The sequence below is a fragment of the Podospora pseudoanserina genome, chromosome 1 (genome assembly GCF_035222485.1).
Source record: "Podospora pseudoanserina strain CBS 124.78 chromosome 1, whole genome shotgun sequence".
NCBI classification, from domain to species: domain Eukaryota; kingdom Fungi; phylum Ascomycota; class Sordariomycetes; order Sordariales; family Podosporaceae; genus Podospora; species Podospora pseudoanserina.
Genome location: NC_085920.1, coordinates 8,009,062 through 8,029,079, shown reverse-complemented (window position 1 = coordinate 8,029,079; position 20,018 = coordinate 8,009,062). Strand labels below are relative to the sequence as shown.

Below are 20,018 nucleotides of genomic sequence, written 5' to 3'. Positions count from 1 at the left end.
GTAGGCACCAGCGACAAAGATGAAGAGATCTTGGCAATGTACGCGTACGTCGACATTGACGTCGGCGTTGACGAATCGGGAAAGCCACGGCTGACAAGGTGGAATATATTCATGAACCACACATCTATAAAGATCTCATTGATCAGTAGTAATAGAGGTCCATCCACTCTGTCCACGACGAGGACTACAACAGCAGCACTTTTACCATCCACTCACCAACACGAGCACCAACAACAACGTTCAGGTAATCAAAATGCCGACCATTACCATCATCCCCGCCTCTTGCAAGACCTCCCTCGCCACCATTCGGGCTCTGCTCTCTCTTTTTGATCCCTCGGTCAAGATACACGGCATATACCGCGACTTATCCAAGGTCCCGGAAGATTTACTGTCCCACCCCCAATTTACAGCCCTCCAAGGCGACATTGACGACCCTTCCCTCGAACTTCCTCCCAGCGACCTGCTTTTCCACACAACCCCTAACACGTATACCGACGCCGATGTCTTTGAGCACGCCAAACGACAAACCGAGAACTTGAAAACCGCCATCCTCAAGTCCTCGACCATCAAGAAGATCGTCCTGATGAGCACAATGGGGGCCCAGTACTCCTCTGGAACCGTAATATCACCCTTTCCCTTCCCGTTCATAGAATGCTAACGCAAAATGTGACCAGGGTGAATTAAAAGCAAACCACGCTGCTGAAACCACCATCTCCACCCTGCCCGCCTCCATCCAAAAGGTCTTTGTCCGCTGCTGCTGGTTCATGGAAAACTGGGCCTCCGAACTCCCCAATCTCCTCTCGGACAAGCCCTTCTTCTACTCTACCATCTCCCCGGCCGATTTCCCCTTCCCGCACATTGCCGTGAGGGATATTGGCAAGACGTGCGCTCAAGAGCTGTTGTCTACTGCCCCCCCCAAGAGCAATCCTTACATCTTTGAGCTTCAGGGCCAGAGCTACAACTCGAATGATGTGAAGAAGATCTTTGAGGAGTTGCTGGGGAAAGAGGTGGATATGAGAGTCATTCCTCAGGAGGGGCTGTTGGATTATTACCGGCAGATGTTTTCTGAGCATGTTGCGAGGGAGTATACGGAGATGAACCAGAGCTTCTTGGAGGGGGGGATCTTGTTTTTGAATCCGGAGCCGACGCCGGGTGGAGAGATTCGGAGGGGGGAGACGGAGTTGAGGGAGGTGTTGGCGGGATTGCTGAAGGGACGGGTTTGAATTTCGCTGTCGGCATATTTTGGGGTGATTGATGATGTATGAAGCAAGTTGTGGAAGAAGTGTGAATTTGTGGATGGGAGTTGCGAAACATAACCGCCTGTTGGGAATTCTACATTTTGCTCGATGAAAACAACAAGCCGCGATCTAGGTTCTATTGCCATCCATGAATGAATGGCTAGAAAAATCAAATAAGGGTCTTGCAATGAAACGAGTGTTCTCCGATATGATATATCCATCCCTTTGCCCCTGGTTTTCCGCTCCGGTAACTACCTATGGATTGGTACCGTCTCCCCTCGCGTCGTGCATGCCGCAACCGCTTCGTCAGAGGGCTCTGCAGGTAATGGAACAGTCGCTGCCGATACCTGATCTCCCTCGCTGACGGCCTTCTCTAATCCACGAAGTATACCACCAGTGGCAACACCACCTGCAACAGTACCAGCAAAGCCTTCAGCGGCAGAGCCGATGGAAGAACCTCCCGAGGAAGAGCCGACAGAAGAGCCCCCAGACAGCTCCTTACCCACCTGGCCATCACGAGAGAGTCCACCAGTACGACCAAAACGGGGAGCCCGCGCCCGAATCAGGTTGCGATTGGCGTCATCTGGGAGCTCCTCTTGCGGGAATTGAGCTTATTTGTCTTGGAGGAATTTCACACAGGGCGGATAGAGAGAGAAGATCCCGTTTCTGCACTGGGGAATCCTCCTGAGCATCGTCGACAACATCATCCTCACCACCATGGCCGAAAATCTTGCCCTTGACGACGTCGATTACATCCTCGATGCGATTCACAATCTCATCACTAAGAACACCCTTTGCCACTTCTTTGGCGAACCCGTCAGTCTTTCCGTCTCTGTCATCAACCTCTGCTGTGTCGTCAACCTTTTCTGTCCTGTCAACTTTAGCTGCGCTATCGACATTTGGAGAATCTGGGGCAGAATCCGGACGGCGAGATGGGCGCTTGCGGTTGAATCGGATTCTGCGCCGTACACTTCGCTTTTGAGGGGGCTTGCGCAGCGTTTACAGTTGGCTGGATCTCCTGTTCATCGCACTGGCTGAGAAGATGCTCGATAACGAGGAGAATTCCACCGCTGGCTACGCCTCCGGCTACGTTTCCAAGAGAAGCGCCGATCTTGTTGTTCTTATTGCTGTGTGAAATGGCTGTTTCGGATGTTGGCTTGGGGAGACGAGCAGCGCTGGCTGGACCGATGAGGGAAATGAGGGCAATGGTGTGCTTCATTTTCAATAGCTCTGTTAGATTGAATTCTGCTTGACCGGGGCTCTTCGAGAAGGTCAACCTGAGAGAGACGGCTGAGGAAATGTAAGGTACGTTGAGACAGATGTTAGAGGGAGTGTTCGAGGCTTGCCATAAGCCGATTAAGGATTCAAAAGAGAACGTGAAGCAAACAAACCTTCCAGAGGTTGAATTTCAAGACTGTTTGAAAAGGAGTGCTTCCCCAAAGTGAGATGATCAAATGAAGAGAATGTGTTTTGGACTTTCCAGAAGTCCTGTGAAGGAGTGGATTGTTGATATCGATATTTGAGTTGATGATAGAGACAGATTCCAATGCTGATGAAGAGGACGGTGCTGGCCTCTCTTATACTGAAAATGGATCTCATCACCTTACCCACCTGCCTGCTCAGGCCATGGCAGCCTTGTGCTTCCGGTCCTGGACGCCTGGTGTCGTAGAGTTTCAACCTGAAGCTCAGAACCAGCCCTGCAACATGGCACCGTTGACCATAGCCTTGGCCTGTGTTCTATCAACTTGATGTCCGAATGTGTACGGAGAGGCTCATGCTGGCGCACACCACACAGAAAGACCAGACAGAATACTGTCGCAGGATGTGGCCGATACCTGACTTGTCTGAAAATAGATGACTAAAGCCCGAGGGCTGGGCAGTGCTTTACATTGTACCACACACAAAGAGGGCGAATCTGGGAGTTACGAAGCACAATAGACCCCTAAGTAGGTCATACCATCACATTTCCAGACCAGAATGACACATCGCTACACCAAACACCAAACACAAGCCCCAGGAGATAGTTTCAGAACGTTCAATTATCCCTTGACACCTCTTAGACCTTCTTGGCTGTTTTCTCATGTCCAGGCCTATCCCGCAAAATCCACAGACCTAGGCAGATAGTATCCAGCGAGGTCATTCTATACTTGTTGGCTACATGTTGTTGCAAGGTACTTTTTCAGGTTGGAGATACAGACAGCTTTCGAGATTCACTTAGACAAATGTCAGGGACTAATGATCTCTGCTCAAAGTGTCTGGGTGAGATGACTGGGGTACTTCAAATTCGCCCATCAGGTAAGGTGCCTTATCACGTTGTGGACAAAATACTTGGCACCGCAAAAGTAAGTCAACGGAATAGTATCTGGAAGACGCCCCAACAGGTAAGTAATAGGCCTTGGAAGGTAGTTCATGGGCGTTCTGATTATTGTTTGAGGGTTGTTGGTTCTTTATCGAGGTCTATTTTTTTTTTTTTTTCAAAAGGTATAAGTCAACAATTATAATACATTTTATCTAGCTTACAGCGGCAGTTATTCTGTCCAGAGTGTGCTTATGAGAGTTGTTGCGGCTCTCGATGTCATAGCTCTAGGTTGTACAAGCTTGTTTTATTAGTATGACCGCAATTGGTGTGATCTTGTTGTCACATTACTGTTCAAGGATGTGGCTTGTGAGATGTGTGTAGCATTATGGTGTATCGTGAAAAGCTCTTCTGGTCTGGGGACCTTGTACAGCCGAAGATGGTTTCACTCTCTATACAACGTCTTGTTCACAGTCGTCATACATAGGGCCTATCCAAAGATACTAGAGATGCGTGAAGATAGAGGTTGATAATTATAGGTAGCGAGAAAGGGGACAAACATGACCGATATTATGTGTCGTTGTTGATGCCGATGTTGAACACATGAATTCAAGTTAAATGGACACTTCGGCTATCAAGTAATAGAGAGGAAGGTATTATCAATATCGGCCTTGGCCCTTACCGGCCAAGGTATCGAGGGCTAGCACGTGGGCATTAAGCTGCCCTTGGGTTCTTGACCGACAATTGTTTGTTATTGACTTTTAAGTTTCAGGGAGACCACAACTTGCCCTCCACTTCTCACACATCTTGTTAAAATTTGGTTGCCAATGCTGCCACACTGCATGGGTTCAAGGTGCCGAGATCCTTAGATAGCCTGGGATTGGTGGTAGTGTTGGTGGAATCAGGATTGCCCTTTTAGCAACTGCAGAATGTGGTCATCGACTGCTGAGTATCAGATCGAGGACTCTCTTGGAAATGACTGATATATCGCTTCATCCCCCGTCTAGCTCAGAGTCGTTGGTGGTTGGGACGTCGGAGATGAGGATGAAGTTCCGCCGGCCGACCGGCTCGACACACCAGTCGGGCATGACTGATATCCAAGAATTGTTTATGTTGTTGCATTTTTGGGGCACCCGACCCCTCCCATGGTCTGCATTTACTTTCCAGATCACCAGGTAACTCGCTGAGCTGTCACCTGCAAAGTCCACTGGAATTAAGAAGCCCGAAGTTGTGCTGTCAGTGCCCTGGTTCCCCCGCACAAAGGATAGCCGTTCTGAGCCAATCAACAGGCGGTCAATTGCCAGGTCCACAGTGGATAGCGCGTTAAGGCCCACTGCCTGCCCCGCGATTCTGAGCTCGGCATTGGCAGCCATCCATTGGTCCGCCAGTCCCGGGAATGGCCGAGAATAGCTAAGCGGAACAAACGCCAAGAAACACGAGCAAAGGGCAACCCTGCCACAGCCCACCATCTTTTGGGCGTCGACTCGACGTCAGAACGACATCCCACGCACGGGAACAAGCGGCTGCGATTTCATACATCTTGTGCCACCACCCACGACTTCACTTCACCGACTTTCGATTTTTTCGCGCAGGAACCCTACGAATCATTCGTCGCCTTACATTTATCTGTTCTTCGTCCAGCGACTTGCCTACACACCCTGTACCGACACGACCGAGCGCCCACTGGCCATTTCCACGAGTCAAGCATTCGAAGCCAGTCATCGATAGGGGCGACTTCACAGCCCAACAGGACGGACATCGACGGTATTTTCTCGCCGCACGGATTTAGACTTCGACCGAGCGCGAGTCCAAGCATCAAGAAGAAGGACCACGACCCATATTTCGACCGAAGACCTGTAAAACAATCAATCCTTACGGGAGTGCGAGGAAAGAAGAGGTTATCATCGCTCCAGCTACGCCAACACCAAACACCAAGACTGCGATAAAACAAGTGATAGGGGTCTTCTCACCCCCTTCTCCATCACCGCATAGCCGACCGCCATGTCTTCCCAACGCCCCTTTTTCCTGTCCACCTTCTTTGCCGCATTCCGTCAACAGCCACCCTCGGCCCTATCAGCACAACAACCAAATAAGCACACCAATCAGGCTTCCTCAGGAGTAGGATCATCGTCTACCGCCACGCCACGATCGATATCCGCCTCGGCCACTGCTGCGCAATCACAGGCTACTTCGCCTTCGACGTCAACATCTGCCTCTCGAACAGGGGTGATTGGACAGCTGCCACTGCACTCCCCACGACATCACCATACCGCCGGCATACCCATTCCGCACTCGGGAGGAAGAAGGCGAGGAAGCGACAGCAGCAGTGAAGGGTTTCGAGATGCACTAGGGACAGAGAAGCTGTATATTGGTGGAAGAACTGCCACAGGGGAGGAAAAGTTCTTCAAGCTGGGTGTTGTACGAAGGGTCCGGAGTGGGGATAGGCTCTCGTTGGACAGACTAAGCCTGTGATGTTGAGTTAACAGCACGACATGAGGTTGAAACATGGCATTTTTCTGGGGGGATTATTCTTTTTTTGTTGACATGGCGTTGGGTTGTATGATTGGGTTATTGGATAAACATTGATGGGCGGTCACGGAATCATGGGAAGTTATACATATACATAACTACGTTACAAACAAGGAACAGGACTGGGTGGAGCGACTGCCTCGGGTATAAGAGGCCTCAAAAAAATAAGGGAAGAAACTACAGTTGGCGTAGCATGGGACATATTGGGAGGACGAGGCCCGCATAATAGGACAGCAGGTAGATGTCTGCATATGGGAGTATTTTTGGAGAAAAATACAATGAAGTTGTTGTGTTCTTCACACTCAGCATCACTACCACCAATCAAAGAGAGGCTTAACCTGTGTTTGTTTACAACCTGCTGACGCCAGTCCCCAAATCTACCCACACCCATAGCCGCAACCCCCTCTACCACATAAACCTCTGCAATCTCCCCGAATCGAGTACATTCCCCTCACTATCCTTCCATACATAGGGCCTAAACAGAAACAGGTACATGGTCACCGCATTGACACCTACAAACCAGGTCGTCTCGAGAACGAGCCGCAGATCGATCCTTTTGCCGATGCCAACGGAGGCAAAAGACCAGGAAGGGACCAGCAGCCGGTAGAATACCCAGGGCAGAATAAAATACCTGGGTTCAACTAGCGGGGCGGTAACGAGAGAGAGGGCGGTGGTCAGAAGCCAGAGGATGGCCGTTGATGTGGTGGGGGTGGTGTCTGAGACTGAAGAGGGGGAGTCGAGCAGGGTCAATTGCCCATCGCTCTCAGGAGCTGCCTTTGGCTGGGCGGGAGCAGTCCGTGGTTTTGGCCCCGAGGGTTGTGTTGTTGGTGGGGTGGTGGTGGACAGGCTTCCCCATACGAGCCATCTTGCTACGGTGTAGGGGATCACCAGCAGGAGGCGGATGAGCGGGGAGCGGAGGATGGTGTACCGGAAGATGTAGAACATGTAGTGCCTGTTGTCTGCGAGGGTGAAGGGGTGGATGATGGTGTTGTACCTGACTACTGCTGCGGACAGGAGGGCGGTGAGGAGGGCCCAGGGGATGGTGAACAGGGCGTTGGGGCGGAGAATGAGTGAGCGGATAGTTTGCAGAGGGCGTGTGATGAACCCAAGAATGGAAGGGACGAATAGGGGCAGGGAAAAGAAGGCGAAGAAAGGCCAGATGTAGAGCATCTGAGCGAGGTGAATGGTTGCGATGTGGTTAGATTTATCCCCTGAAGCAACGTTAGTAGCGGCCCGTGAGAAGAACAAAGCAAAGGTGAACCCACCAAGAACAACGCCTTCGTTCCAGGCTACAAAGCCAGCGAATAGACCGAGAATAGTGAGGTGAGGCCATATCTGGCGCAGGACCTTGGCCGGGTTGCAGAGAGCAGTCACAGCAATGGTGAGGAGACAAAAGAACCAGTCTAAAAAGTCAGCCTATGCGTAACCGCATCAACGTACTGGCAAGAAAACTCACCATCAGGCCCTGAGTTGCTCAGTGGCGGGTCATGAAGTGTAGTGAGAAACTCTTGAGCACCTGGCTTGACAGACCGCAGAGTGTAAACAGCCTCCAAGCCGCCCATATAGACGACAACCCAGAAGACATTGGTCTGGCGCATGAAGAGGGCAGCCACACCCAAGATGACAGTCCACACATCACTCAAAAGACCTGGTCGTTCCGGCCCGACTCGTTGCAGATGGTGTCGGTAAGAGAGAAGCACCGCCAAGGTCGACAGGGGATCAGTGTAGTAGAGACCCGAGAAGAAAAAGATAACTGGCATCAAGGCGATGTTGATGGCCGTGTGAAACGAGTATAGGGACATGTTTGTTGAAGCAACCTTGCCGACCCGCTCAGCCTGCCTCCTTTCGATCAGATTGCGGCATTGCGCTGCAGCAGCAACAATTACTAGAACAACCGAGAGATTGTGGAAACGCAAGGTCGAGGTTTCACATGTGAGCATTGTTATCTTGTTGTATATCACGGAAAAGAGGTAGCTGATAGTCACCCCGGAATTAGCGGGCATGAAATGAGGAAAAGGGGCAATAGGTAAAAACCGTACAGGCCGGGAGGGGTAGTGATCTTGTCATCCCACTGCCGGTATCTCCCTTCGCAGTATACCTGTGCTTGGGGTATATGGAAGAACTCGTCCTATGACACGTTAGCACCCCAGATCATCAGGGGCTGGCTAACCCGACTTACAAGATACGGTTCTGGAACATAGCGATTAACCAGGAGCGTCCAAGCTCCGCCAGATAGGCTGAGCAGAAATAATGAAGTGCTGACGAGAGCATATGAGACCCATGGCGATTTTATTTGTGAAGGCGATGCTGAAGTCTTTACTGGTGGGCAGATGATCCATGCTAGAAATGTTGATGTAAGAATGACTGTCACCAGAGCTTGGGCGCGTAAGCTCTGAGCCCAAATATCGAAGGCATCCTTCAGATTTCTCTGCGCATCATTGACAAAAGCCAGAAGTAGATCTTGTAAAGAGCCAACCATGACATCGACAAGGTGTTTGCTGCGAGCATGTGCTTGTTCAAGGGTTGATGTGTTGAGAAATTAGAAGCCTCTCTTTTGGCCATCTTACAACTGTCCCCTGGCCCACAGGGTCCGTGCGTTGAAGAGTGAGAGTGAGATGCACCAGAGAGACTCACTTCACGGTAGAAAACAGGTCCCTACCTTCGAGTTCGTAGAGATGGATATTTGAGCCTGGGAATTTTTGATGAATGATGTCTATAGAATTTTTTCATTTTTACAAGCCTCGAAATCACAGGAGGCGGCGTCAAAATGCCCATTAAACCCGCTACACCCAGCGCCAAAACCACAGCCCGTCATACGATTCCAAAAATTGATTTAGAACGGCTAGAAAGGTCAGAAACATGAAAAGATCACCGGGGAATCAGGTAACTCACGTTGTCGGCGGGGTGGACCTTCTTGGTGAAGAAGTTTTGGAGAGAAGCACCAACGACAGGGATGTTCTGTGCCCGTTAGTAAGTAGTGGTTCAAGACGTCTGTTGAGGGGGCGGGAACGTACGCCGAGAACATCGTTGTAGACCTTGGGAACGCCGGAGGTGAAGAAAATGACAGTGAACAGGGCAACGCCGCCGAAAAGGCCGGCCTTGACACCACTGTAACGGGTTAGTATCATTTTGCTCAGCATCTGATCTCCTGTCCAACAAGACAATATCTCCAACTCCAAAAAAAAAAAAATCCGCTACCCCAAGTCCATGATCCCTTCTTGAACTTTAAGGGAGAAGCCAAACATCACCGCCCATCCAACCATATCCTTCCAAATCGCCCTCTGAACCACCGCCCCCCTTCCAGAGAAGCCTCCTATAATGATTTGCGACTTACAGGTTGGTCACAGTCTTGGCGGTGATGGTGCCAACATGGGGCTGGAATTGGTACCTGGGAACATAGAGTCAGCGCCTGATCTGACGCAGATAAATCTTCGCTTCTTCGGCATGGCTGGTCGGGCGTCCTCCAATGCATGATTACTGTCGGGAGGATCTGAACATCGTGGGGAGAGGCTGGTATCGGTCGTGGCTTACTTAGGGCCATAGGGGCTCTTGTACTCAGGGTAGGCCGCACGGCGAACAGGAGTCTTGAACATGACGTCGTTAGCAAAGATGCTTAGGTTTGTCTGGGCTTGCTGGAAAAGCCCTGCTGTGGGCTAAACGTGTGCGAATTGGTTGGGCGAGCACTGGGGCACTCACAGGAAAAGGCATCTTGACTACCGCAGCAAAAAAGGAACGAGGTGGTGCTTCAATGGCTGTCGAAACAAGGTCGAATCGGCTGTTGGATTTGGTGGTGTTGCGCGAGATTCTTTGCCGGATACAGCCGGGTCCGGCTTGTTGGCCTGAGGCACGAACTCAGCCTAGAGCGCGCCAAGCTTTCACGTGCGGGTACCTGTCCCCTTGAAGATCCCCGCTGTAAGCCGCTCTTACACAACCCACCAAGCTCCAGCGCAAGGGTCAAGTGAATTCGGTGACATTTGCAGACCAAAATAAAATCTCCGGACGTGGCTGTTTCTTTGCAATCTGCTTTCCATACCACGACTTCGACTCAGCACCTCGGATCGCTACTTTCTTCGCGAATCTCTGCCATCAAAAAAACATCACAATGGACAAAAAGCTCGACGCCTCCTTCGAGCGCGTTGAAAAGGCGCTCGCCGTGCTCATCGACTCGATGACAAAGTTCACGCCCTCTGAGAAGGCCGCCAATGACGTCGTCAAGGCTGAGCGCGAACTCTTTCTCGGTCTGGAGGAGCTCGAGGTTCACCAAAGAAACGTTGCCCGCATCAAGCAGCTAAAGCAAGAGACCGAAGCCCTCGATGCCCAAACAAAACAAACCATCAGCGCCCTCTGGGAAATGCGCAAGGAGCTCGTCGCAGTCGCTCCGACCAAGTTCTCCCCAGCCAAAGAAGAGAAATACCCCTTTACCACGCAGCAACTCCTCGACTACGCCCGGCGCATAAGTCGCAACACCCTCCCCCCACCAGGCGTCACAAACGGCGTCGATCTTTCAACCGCCGTCCCCACCACCCCCGACGACCAAGCGGCTACAGGACCCAATGCCAGTTTCGCAACCTCAATAGGTGGCGGTGGTGGTGGTGGTGGTAGCGGGCAGGGAACAGCAGCTTCGACTCCGGCGCCAGGTGTTCAAGATTCGTTCGTCTCCCAAGTCCCCTCCCAGTCCCAGACAGGCGCCACCGAGCTGCCCGTCCACCTCAAGCCCGCCGTCAACCCGCTCGAAAATGCACCCTTCTTCACCTTCCCGACTATCGATCGCATCCGAAGCGGCGCCCTAGCTCAATACCAAGACCTCATCAACCGCGGCATCGACCCCAAGAACTACGACCCAGAAGAGGAGGAGCGGCGCATCAAGCAGGAGGAGCAGGACCGCAAGGACGCCGAGGAGCGCGCCAGACAAGAGAGGGAGGAGCAAGATCGCAGAATGCGCGAGGAGAGAGAGCGCATGGCGAGGGAGCGCGAGCTGGCCAGACAGCAGCAGCAGCAACAGGAGGGTGGCATGGATCGCAGGGGGAGCGTTCTTGCGCCTGGGCAAGCGGGTGGTCAACCTGCCAGAGCGGCACCTAAGCAGTTTACCTTTTTGGACGAGGATGACGACGAGGATGAGGACTAGAAGTCTTATTTCATAACTATACCCTTGCGACTTTTGTAAATTGCTTTGCTAGCTCAGCTGTTGGACTTTGGAATGTCAAGCCAAATGAGGAGAGATGATACCGAATAGTATGGACAGATCCTTTTGGCAACACAAAATGATACCCAATAATTATTGAATGATGTGATGATACAAAAAAAGGTCAACACAATTGAAACAACGTCTTTCGCCAACTGCTCATCCGTCCACAACCCCAACCCCCAGGCCTAACACACCCCGCAGAAAACAATAGTAGTACAAACAGAACCTAACTGCTAGTCAAAATGATCTTGAGGCAGGAAAATCCAAACCGTTTCTTCCATTTCTCCTGTTGCTTTTCTCTTTCCATTGTCACCGAAAAAAACAAAAAAAACACAAATAATGCCGCCCGCTAAACCGTCTTCCACCCTTTATCCGCCGCCCCTTCGATATCCAGTATGAACCCAGTCTAGTCAATCTTGATTGAAGAGTAAATCTTGCGCACAAACAGCCAGCTGGCAAAATATCCGATGGTGCCTATATCGTGTCAGCATTGGTGACGATGGTGGAAAGGGGTACCCGAGGGAAACTCACCAGTCAGGATGAAGAACAAAAAGGAAATCAAGGCGCTGTACCCAATGTACAACACACTTCCCGCAAACCCGCTCAAAGACAGCTTGGTAACCCAGTAGATGAGGGCGTTGAGGAAGATATACCCACCGCTTGTACCAGCAGCCAAGAAAGCCCTCCACTGCCAGTTGTAGTTCTCAGCGCATAGCAAGAAGTAAACCAGCAGCACGGTGACGGCGGCGCAAGTGATGATCATCAAGCCGTAGCACAGGAACAAGAACCCAAACATGTAGTAGATCCGGCTGAACCAGATCGACGTCATAATAAAGTAAAGCTCCACGAAGATGGCGCCAAAGGGAAGCAGACCAACGAGAAGCATGCTGGGAATGGGCTTGAGATATGTGGTGACTGGCGGGATCTGGCGAGGAATCTGGTTGGTGCGCACAGGAGGTTCGATCGCGGGTGCGCGGAAGGCAAGCCAGGAGCCAGCGAACGAAAGGGGAACACTGATGAGGAACCAAATGAAGATGAGCACGAGCATGGTGGTAAATGGCACGGCGCCGGATGACTCCTCGGCCCACAGGAAGAGGTCGAGCAGAAAGAAGACGGCGAAGACGATCCCAGGCACCAAGAGTGGAGTCAGGATGATGTTGAGCTTCCACTTCTCGCCATGGAGCGACTTGTACATGCGAGCAGAGGTGTAGCCACCGACAAAGCCCAAAACCGTGTAAAGGAGGACCATGATGGTGCCGAGAGAACCGCGGTTGGACGGGGAGAGGAAGCCTAGCAGGGCAAAGGCAATGGTGAAGCCAGCCATGACGAAGAGCTGGGTGCCGTTGCCCAAGAATACGGAGAGGAGGAGTGGGTGGGAAGGATTGCGGAAGACGTCGCCATGGACGAGCTTCCAGCCGGAGTCCTCCTGCACGCCATCTTCCAGCACAGAAGTTCCAGACAGGTCATCGAGGTTGATTTGATCCAAACGGTTGTACCGCGCAATGTCCTTCTTCAGAGCCCGGACCAAGACGGACATGACAGTTAGGACGAGGAAGATGACAATAACAGACGAGTTGATGAGGGAGAACCACTGAATCTTGGGGTCGTACACATGGAGGTACTTGTCCCATCTGGTGGCCCAAGCAGTCGTAGACTCGATCCAGTATACGCTGTAGGTGAACCGCACCTTGGTGTCGCCTGTCTCGCTCAGCTCGACGATGTCCGGTGCTGTGTTGCAAGTGTCCGGGCCGATCTCGCCAGTGTACTTCCTCGACTCGGGCTGGACAATGACGCCGACAACACGGTACTGGCCGTTGTTTCCGTTGACCTCGTGATACTCGATAACGATGTCGTAGTGGTTGTTGAACTTGATTCGGCCATCGTCTAGCTGCTCGCCCAACAGGAAACCGGGGTTCGTAAACTCAGTGTCGGACAAGACATCGATTGTCTTCTGGCCTGCCGGAAGCCCATCCACCAGCCAGTTGAGACTGACACCTTCTTGAATCTGCTGGTTTATGAACTGGGCCGCGTTCTTTCCGTATGTCACCTCGCACTGCTTCTTGCAGGTTTCGTTGTGCTTCATCTTGAGCTCGAAGGCCGATGTTTTGATTCTGTCTCCAAACAAGATGCTTCCCAAGCTCTCCCCCACAGGTTGCCCTCCCCCTTCTGGCGCGCAGAATTGAAATGTTGGGTGGTAGTAGTCCCATGATAATACTGAATGTAATACTGAATCTGCATCGCCGACTGGTCGAATCGCGTTGACGTAGAGTGGTACGGCGTCATCCTGCTTGTATGAGGTCGGCGCAACACCTGGAAGGTAGAAAGCTGATGTGAGTTGGGGGAGGGCGAGCAAGGAGATCAAGAGCGTTGCCCCTGAGGGCGCGTGGCTTTGTAGTTGCATTGTGGTTTCGTATGTGTAATCTGCGGCTGCTCGAGTTAGGAATAGAAAGGCAAAGAAAAAGAAAACAACAACCGGTTCTGATAGCAACGGCGCATGGGGCTGAAGTCGTCACCATGCAGTGCTAGGTTTGGGGCAGTCTGGGTGGGTTTGGGCTTCGCGATCAGGGGAAAGTGAACTTGGCGAACGTACTGTGACTGGAAGTGGGAAACGAGCCGTCTGCTACCCGTCCGCGGGTTCAGCCTTATAACAAAGAATGTCTCATGCAGAATAGTTGGGAAATCATGGGAGGGTCATCGGAGGCATTGAAAGGTGGGCAAGTCTCTAAAAAAGAAAAAAAAAGAAAAATGGTGTCGCAGCTTTCGAAGCTTCCGACAAGTCAGAACAGCTGGCCAACAGCAGCTTGGGGTGGTCGTGAACGGCTGCCTTGTTCGTCAGGTCGGTCTTGGTACTGCATGGCAGTTGCGAGTCGGAGAATCCTCGGATGGGGATAAGGCAAATCGATAAGCCGTCTGTGTCTTTGTTACCGGGGTCAGAGAGCCAGCGGCCCCACAAAAAAGTCTCGAGGTGGGGCCTCAGAGTCGCAAAAGATTTTGTTCATCCAATTCGTCTGTTCTGCACCCATCCATCTACTGCCTCCCACAGCAATAATGGCGGCACCAGCAACCCTTCCAGCACTGCTGGATGCTCTTACCAAGTCGATATCGACCACTCTTGAAGCTGCGCCAAAACTCACAAACTTCGAACTACCAAAAGACGGCATCTCCCTCCTCGACGTGAAGAACGAGCTGCTCCTCTCCTACCTCCAGAATCTCGTTTTCTTAATTCTTCTGAAGCTGCGCCAGGCGAGAAATGGTGGAACCAAGGACCAGGAAGAGGAACAGAACCTCGATGACCTCGTAGTCAACAAACTCGTCGAACTTCGACTCTATCTCGAGAAGGGCGCCCGGCCACTCGAGGACAAGCTGAGATACCAGATTGACAAGGTGCTCCGAGCTGCCGATGACGCGGAAAGGAGTACAAGGGCGGCAGAGGAGGCAGCGGCTGCCAATGTCGAGTCCGAGTCGGAAGCTGGCAGCGACAATGAAGGAGAGGAGGTCAATGAACTCCACGCTCGCGCTTCTGCCGCTTACCAGGCCCGCGCCAACCTCTCCGCAATCACTCGCCCGGCTGGTGCGAAATACGCGAGCAAGGAGGGAGACAAGTCCGGAGTGTACCGCCCACCCAAGATTTCAGCAACCTCGATGCCCACGTTCGACAGGCGCGAGAAAAAGGAGAAGCCTATGAAGTCGGCCACCCTCGACGAGTTCATTCAAGACGAAATGTCATCTATCCCAATGGCCCAACCCAGTATTGGTACCACGATTATGCAAGGTGGTCGCAAGATCAAGACTGCTTCTGAGCGCGCCAAGGAGGATGAGAGACGCGAGTACGAAGAACGGAACTTTGTCCGTCTGCCCAAGGAGAGCAAGAAGGACCGCAAGAAGAGGGGTTTGACCGAGGGCCGCCGGATGAATTATGGTGGTGAGGAATGGAGAGGCTTGAGCGAAGGGCTGGACAGAATCAGCCAGTTGACGCGCGGCAAGAGCTCCGGTGGTGGCACCAAGGCGCTATTGGAAAAGAGCCGAAAGAGAGGCATCGATACCGTGGATGGCCCGCGTGGCGGCGGCGGCGGTGGTGGTGCTGACATGGGTGAAAGATACCAAAAGAAGTTGAAGATGCTGGAAAAGGGCCGCGGAAGAAACAGGAAGTGAAGGGATTTTATTTGGTCAATAATATACACTCTATACCCAGGTCTATTCAAACAGCCATCGATCATTTTGCGCGTCGTGTCCGTCGTATCTATTCATCAACTCAAAACATGGCTCAAATGCTAACGCCGGCATCACGCCCTTGATCTGTTTTTGGGCCCTGGCCTATCCTGTTTCTTATACTGTTCTCAAGTCTGAACCACCCATGCTGGAAGTGCATAGCCAAGGCCAAAGAACACGAACAATGCCCACTTCCAGCGGAAGGGATTGAACGCCACGCAAAAGACGAGCCACCAGACAAGCTCGAGATAAGTAAAGAACTCGAACGGCCCAGCTGGGGATGCAGCCTTGCGTAGTCCCGTCATGTCGATCCAACGCTTCATCCAGAACGGACTCGGCCGGGTCAACGGGTCCACCAGAAACTCGAGCAGAATCCCCGTGAAGATGCCGATGTGCCAATTGCCGACCGTCTCAATCACGTTCATGTACGTGCAGTTGATGCATATGCTGGGATGGTTGAATGGGAATGTCTGGAGATACCAGTTGGGCGGGGCCATAGGGCTTTTGGAAGCATGAGCCTGGCAGGAAAAAGCCGACAAGCTGTGGTCTCCCAAACCCTGTTGCCATCGCAACAATATCGCCTTCAATGGTATCCTGCTTGCCTTGACCACCAGGCTCGACACCCTTTTTTTTTCTCCGATTAACCTTCAACCCCTTTTTTCGGTAAACTGCTCAATATCACACCTCGCCCACTCCGCCTTATTCAACCTCAGCTTCTCCATAATGTCCGAGTTCAACATCGGCGTGTCGGTAAACTCCTGCCCATAGATTTTCAGCGTCAGCAGCATGTTCCAGATTGGATTTCGGAGAATGATCCACCTCCCCTTCTTATCCTGGTACATGTCCTCCACTTTGGTACTGAATTTCGTTCGAGAGCCGAGACCGTAACGATTCCATAGGCCGCGGACTTGAGTCAGGATCTGTTGACGATCGGGGTAGCCTTGATCCCAATCTTACAGAGGGGTGAAATCGGTACATGAGGGAGTGGATTTGGCGGCTGGAGGTGTTGTTGACGTGGGACCAGATGCCGCCGAGGTTGTCGGGGGAGCCGGACTCGAAGAGGGTGACGTCGAAGCCGTGGCCTATGCAGTGGGCTGCGGAGGTTACGCCTGTGATTCCGGCGCCGATGATGGCAATTTTTGGGCGGGAGGGGAGGTGGGAGTTGGGGTTGGGAGCGGTTGGAGAGTGGATTTTGTCAAGGAGGAACTGGATTATTTGGAAGAGGAGGAGTACTGGATGGAAGAGGAGGTCGGAGAGGCGGGATGGGGGGAGTCGGAGGCAGTTTTTGCCGCCAAATGTGAAGGCGAGAATGTTAGATGTGGTACTGTGTTATTGTGGTAATGTGAGAACGTGGTAGTGTGAGAATGCGGTGATGTGACAATGTGTTTAAGGGGTAGAGGGTTTCTGTTTGTCCCAAGATGGAGTGCTGGACGATGTCTTCCTGGCTGGACCCTGTCCTGCACCTCTGTGCCAGAAGGATTCTTCTTTTTTGTTTAATCCTGACCCATCTTTCTGATGGTCCTGGTGCTGCACTGAACCCCCGGTGTTACTTGGATAGTTGACGTCCTCCAGGATGTCAGTCAAAAAACATGTGAAAATGTCCCCACATGTGGTTTGGCGACTGCTTCTCTTTTACAACCAAGACATCGTCGTGGATAAAGCCACCAAAAGAGACAGTCAATTGTCTGGTCTGCTACTGATTATTATCACCAATTACCTAGAATGTTATTTTGTTCAGTAATTGAGCTCCTCAAAAAGTGCTGGAAGCTTGCAGTTCTGGCTCGTGCCTCAGCAGCGATCTCCTGCCGACAAAAAAGGGGCTAAACTCAATTTCAACGACATCTCGTTTTCCCATGTTTGCTCCCCCCCACCTGCCAGACATGCTGTGCACCCAGAACACTTCCTCCTCCATTCATTTCAGTGATCCCCGTCGCACCGACACACAGCTGTTGCCATTGGCTGCCCAAGTGAGGCCCACAGTCCCAGATGCAGTGAGGCCTGCCACTACTTCCGGGAACCCGCCTACCATAACTCACTTCCATGTATCTGGAATCCTGCGGCTGCAGGCAAACACAGGAATGTCTCACGATGGTTCTGTTCTCATGTCCAATGGGCAATACTAAACAAACGGGCAGTGCATCTCTTTCCCGTCAACATCGCAGGGCGAACAGATGGATAAACAATGCAATGACCGGCCGATAACATCTTCTCGAGGCACCTGCATACAATGGAGGCAGATATCTTGAAAGCGAAAGAGGAAATCTTTCGTTGCTCGTCGAGTTGAGTTTATTGAAAAATTCAAAGCTTTGCTCAGCACATTCTTGATAGAACACAAGAATTTCCTCGCAGTTTTAGACATCACAACCCCAGACCGCAGACCACCGTCATTCTCACGTCTTTGGCTCTTCCTCACAATGAAGAAAAACACCAAGTCTACTGCTTCCAAAAAGCAACAGTGGGACTCGGCACTCATCCTTCCTCGGGTCGAAAAGTGCGCATCAGACAAGGACGAAGACTATGCTTCATTTTCGTACTGGTTCAACAGCACTAGTGGCGTGTTCAACCTTCGAGACATCGTCGTCGCCATCCAAAGAGGAGACACTTGCGACAGAATTCGATCGCTCTTGAGCCCTCACCAGACGGAACTCCAGTCGCTGAAGCTCAAGCATGAGATCTGCGGGACCGTCGATAACATTCCTGCATTTTTCTTCGTTGTCGAGAGTGGCAGTGCCGAGATGATCAGAATGTGGGCGTCTTACGGTGGAGAGGTCAACACTGAGTACCGAGAAGTTTCGTTGTTGGTCTACGCTATGGTTCGCTGTTTGTCCCCCAAGGCCGATGGGCCTGTGATGGTGGCCACCCTTCTGAGTCTTGGAGCATCTATCGACTCTGTCCCTCCACCATTTTATTTGCCCATCGACCAAGACCTTCCCGAGGCCGGCCCTTCCGATGCTGAGCTTGCAGTCTTCAAGCAGGCCAAGACTGGATGGGTCTTGGGTCCTGTTCGCCGATTGCTCACGGACGCGTTGAACTCTTGCTTCACTCTGCGATACGCTCTGCACCGGGCCTCAATAACCGAGCCGCTCTCTGGCGCCAATCAAGCTATCGCAAAGAAGCATTCGGCCACCGGGCTGTTGGGGGTCCATTACTTCCTTGTGGGCCAAACCCAGGCGTGCCAGTCGCTGGTGGAGATCTTCATGGCGTAAGTTGGTGGCCTACCTACTACCCACACCACTCGTAAACATGGTGAAGCATGACCCTGACATCTTGAGTGTGCAGCCAACTAGCCTTGGGGGCTGATCGACCGATAATTTTGCTGTTCGCAGGACCTAGCGGCCATGGGAAGACTGAGCTAGCGCAGAACATGGGAAAGCTTCTGTCTTTGGATCTCCAAACAGTTGATTGCACCAATTTGGGCACCTCGATGGATCTCTCTGGTCCCTTCTTTCCATTTGCAGGCTATGACCAGGACTCAGTTGTCAACAACTTCCTCGACGAGCATAAAAGCCAGCGGTCCATTGTGTTTCTCGACGAGTTTGAGAAAACACAGCCGAACGTGCAAGAAGCGCTGCTACTTCCCATCCAAAGCGGTAAGAAAAAGGAATTTTGACGCCCACCTATTAGATAAAAACTTATTCCAGTATCTGCAGGTCTGTACCTCGACCGTCGGAACCAGCAGATCGTGGATTGCTCCAAGACCATCTGGATCCTCGCAACCAATGCGTTTGACGACACCATCCTTTCCTTTTGCAAGACTCACTATCGTGAGTTATTCACCAACACTGTTGGCCTTGACAAGAGGGAATCACATCAGGCGAGAGCGCTCGGGAAGGAGCTGTCGGCCATGATCAAGAAAGAAGCTATCGGGAAGTTTGGCGTGGGTTGCTCCCTCGTCAGGTTTGAAGCTCATGTAGTCTAACAGCATCACGCAGGCACCCTTGACTGGCCGCATCGCATCGGTGATACCCTTCCTCACCTTTTCACCTACCGAGCAAGCAGCCGTGGCATGCAAGGAAATGGACCGTTTGGGACGGAAGCTGGCCCGCCCAGTCAAGCTGTGCGACGACCTGAAGCTCTACCGCCCTGTCGGAAACATCAAGCTGCAGATTCCCTTCAGCTACTCTGTTTGCAAGGCGCTGGCATCGCAAGGCTATGATGAGCAACTGGGCGCACGCAGCATCATCAACACCGTTGACAGCGAGGTGGCGCTGCCATTGGTCACACACTACCTTGCTGCGCGGGAGGAGATATCTGAAGACGATGAGGGGTCCTGTTTCACGATCACCGTTGACGCCGATTTGGGGATGATTGAAGTTGTAGAGAAGCAGGACACGCTTCTTGATGAAGTCGGTCTTATCTTCAACTCTTTGAGGGGGAGGATCTGAGGTGGCATTGCCTGAAGGCCCTCTACGCGTAACCGCGCACAAGCGCAGCTTTGGTTTTCATAGCTGTTGGATCCGATGAGATGAAGATTGTTGCAGGTATATTATACTTGGGATAAGTAAAAGAGAAATAAGTCGATATATTTTCGTTTCGAACCCCATGGGTTCGTGATCCGACG

The 20,018-nt window shown here is 51.9% G+C and overlaps 9 protein-coding genes across 9 annotated transcripts; 5 read left to right on the top strand and 4 right to left on the bottom strand.

Moving 5' to 3' along the window:
* Positions 1–253: 253 nt before the first annotated feature.
* On the top strand, positions 254–1,445 carry QC764_122510 (uncharacterized protein; the record flags this gene model as incomplete). The annotated part of the gene is made up of 2 exons (XM_062943485.1): positions 254–619; positions 675–1,445. The coding sequence occupies 2 exons, from the start codon at positions 254–256 to the stop codon at positions 1,221–1,223; spliced, it is 915 nt and encodes a 304-aa protein (XP_062806608.1). The 3' UTR covers positions 1,224–1,445.
* Positions 1,446–5,535: 4,090 nt separating this feature from the next.
* Positions 5,536–6,006, top strand: QC764_122500 (uncharacterized protein; the record flags this gene model as incomplete). The annotated part of the gene is made up of 1 exon (XM_062943484.1): positions 5,536–6,006. The coding sequence occupies one exon, from the start codon at positions 5,536–5,538 to the stop codon at positions 6,004–6,006; it is 471 nt and encodes a 156-aa protein (XP_062806607.1).
* Positions 6,007–6,312: 306 nt separating this feature from the next.
* Positions 6,313–8,607, bottom strand: ALG10 (glucosyltransferase). The gene is made up of 5 exons (XM_062943483.1): positions 8,243–8,607; positions 8,098–8,191; positions 7,520–8,050; positions 7,329–7,466; positions 6,313–7,274 (listed from the first exon to the last, which is right to left on the bottom strand). The coding sequence occupies exons 1-5, from the start codon at positions 8,540–8,542 to the stop codon at positions 6,469–6,471; spliced, it is 1,869 nt and encodes a 622-aa protein (XP_062806606.1). The 5' UTR covers positions 8,543–8,607; the 3' UTR covers positions 6,313–6,468.
* A 125-nt stretch (positions 8,608–8,732) lies between these two features.
* QC764_122480 (uncharacterized protein) lies at positions 8,733–10,215 on the bottom strand. Its single transcript, XM_062943482.1, has 6 exons — positions 9,760–10,215; positions 9,595–9,647; positions 9,398–9,451; positions 9,078–9,171; positions 8,956–9,021; positions 8,733–8,905 (listed from the first exon to the last, which is right to left on the bottom strand). Exons 1-6 carry the CDS (start codon positions 9,769–9,771, stop codon positions 8,897–8,899), a joined length of 288 nt encoding a protein of 95 aa, XP_062806605.1. The 5' UTR covers positions 9,772–10,215; the 3' UTR covers positions 8,733–8,896.
* Positions 10,166–11,188, top strand: QC764_122470 (uncharacterized protein; the record flags this gene model as incomplete). Its single annotated transcript, XM_062943481.1, has 1 exon — positions 10,166–11,188. The coding sequence occupies one exon, from the start codon at positions 10,166–10,168 to the stop codon at positions 11,186–11,188; it is 1,023 nt and encodes a 340-aa protein (XP_062806604.1).
* A 21-nt stretch (positions 11,189–11,209) lies between these two features.
* TMN2 (Transmembrane 9 superfamily member 2) lies at positions 11,210–14,371 on the bottom strand. The gene is made up of 3 exons (XM_062943480.1): positions 13,839–14,371; positions 11,780–13,675; positions 11,210–11,722 (listed from the first exon to the last, which is right to left on the bottom strand). Exons 2-3 carry the CDS (start codon positions 13,647–13,649, stop codon positions 11,655–11,657), a joined length of 1,938 nt encoding a protein of 645 aa, XP_062806603.1. The 5' UTR covers positions 13,650–13,675; positions 13,839–14,371; the 3' UTR covers positions 11,210–11,654.
* On the top strand, positions 14,297–15,400 carry QC764_122450 (uncharacterized protein; the record flags this gene model as incomplete). Its single annotated transcript, XM_062943479.1, has 1 exon — positions 14,297–15,400. One exon carries the CDS (start codon positions 14,297–14,299, stop codon positions 15,398–15,400), a length of 1,104 nt encoding a protein of 367 aa, XP_062806602.1.
* A 185-nt stretch (positions 15,401–15,585) lies between these two features.
* On the bottom strand, positions 15,586–16,435 carry QC764_122440 (uncharacterized protein; the record flags this gene model as incomplete). Its single annotated transcript, XM_062943478.1, has 3 exons — positions 15,586–16,014; positions 16,108–16,290; positions 16,415–16,435. The coding sequence occupies 3 exons, from the start codon at positions 16,433–16,435 to the stop codon at positions 15,586–15,588; spliced, it is 633 nt and encodes a 210-aa protein (XP_062806601.1).
* A 1,095-nt stretch (positions 16,436–17,530) lies between these two features.
* On the top strand, positions 17,531–19,842 carry QC764_122420 (uncharacterized protein; the record flags this gene model as incomplete). The annotated part of the gene is made up of 5 exons (XM_062943477.1): positions 17,531–18,659; positions 18,737–19,047; positions 19,108–19,334; positions 19,390–19,512; positions 19,558–19,842. The coding sequence occupies exons 1-5, from the start codon at positions 17,872–17,874 to the stop codon at positions 19,840–19,842; spliced, it is 1,734 nt and encodes a 577-aa protein (XP_062806600.1). The 5' UTR covers positions 17,531–17,871.
* Between the last annotated feature and the right edge of the window lie 176 nt (positions 19,843–20,018).

What these genes read in the sequence shown, in the direction of transcription:
- ALG10 (XM_062943483.1), bottom strand. Translation starts at nt 8,542, where the DNA reads ATGGTTGGCTCTTTACAAGATCTACTTCTGGCTTTTGTCAATGATGCG. An exon ending in ATGTTCCAGAACCGTATCTT is followed by an intron (nt 8,192 to 8,242) that starts GTAAGTCGGGTT and finishes AACGTGTCATAG; the next exon opens with GACGAGTTCTTCCATATACC. An exon ending in TACCCCTCCCGGCCTGTACG is followed by an intron (nt 8,051 to 8,097) that starts GTTTTTACCTAT and finishes CCGCTAATTCCG; the next exon opens with GGGTGACTATCAGCTACCTC.
- QC764_122480 (XM_062943482.1), bottom strand. An exon ending in AAGAGCCCCTATGGCCCTAA is followed by an intron (nt 9,452 to 9,594) that starts GTAAGCCACGAC and finishes CTATGTTCCCAG; the next exon opens with GTACCAATTCCAGCCCCATG. An exon ending in GCCAAGACTGTGACCAACCT is followed by an intron (nt 9,172 to 9,397) that starts GTAAGTCGCAAA and finishes AACCCGTTACAG; the next exon opens with TGGTGTCAAGGCCGGCCTTT.
- TMN2 (XM_062943480.1), bottom strand. Translation starts at nt 13,649, where the DNA reads ATGCAACTACAAAGCCACGCGCCCTCAGGGGCAACGCTCTTGATCTCC. An exon ending in TTTGTTCTTCATCCTGACTG is followed by an intron (nt 11,723 to 11,779) that starts GTGAGTTTCCCT and finishes GACACGATATAG; the next exon opens with GCACCATCGGATATTTTGCC.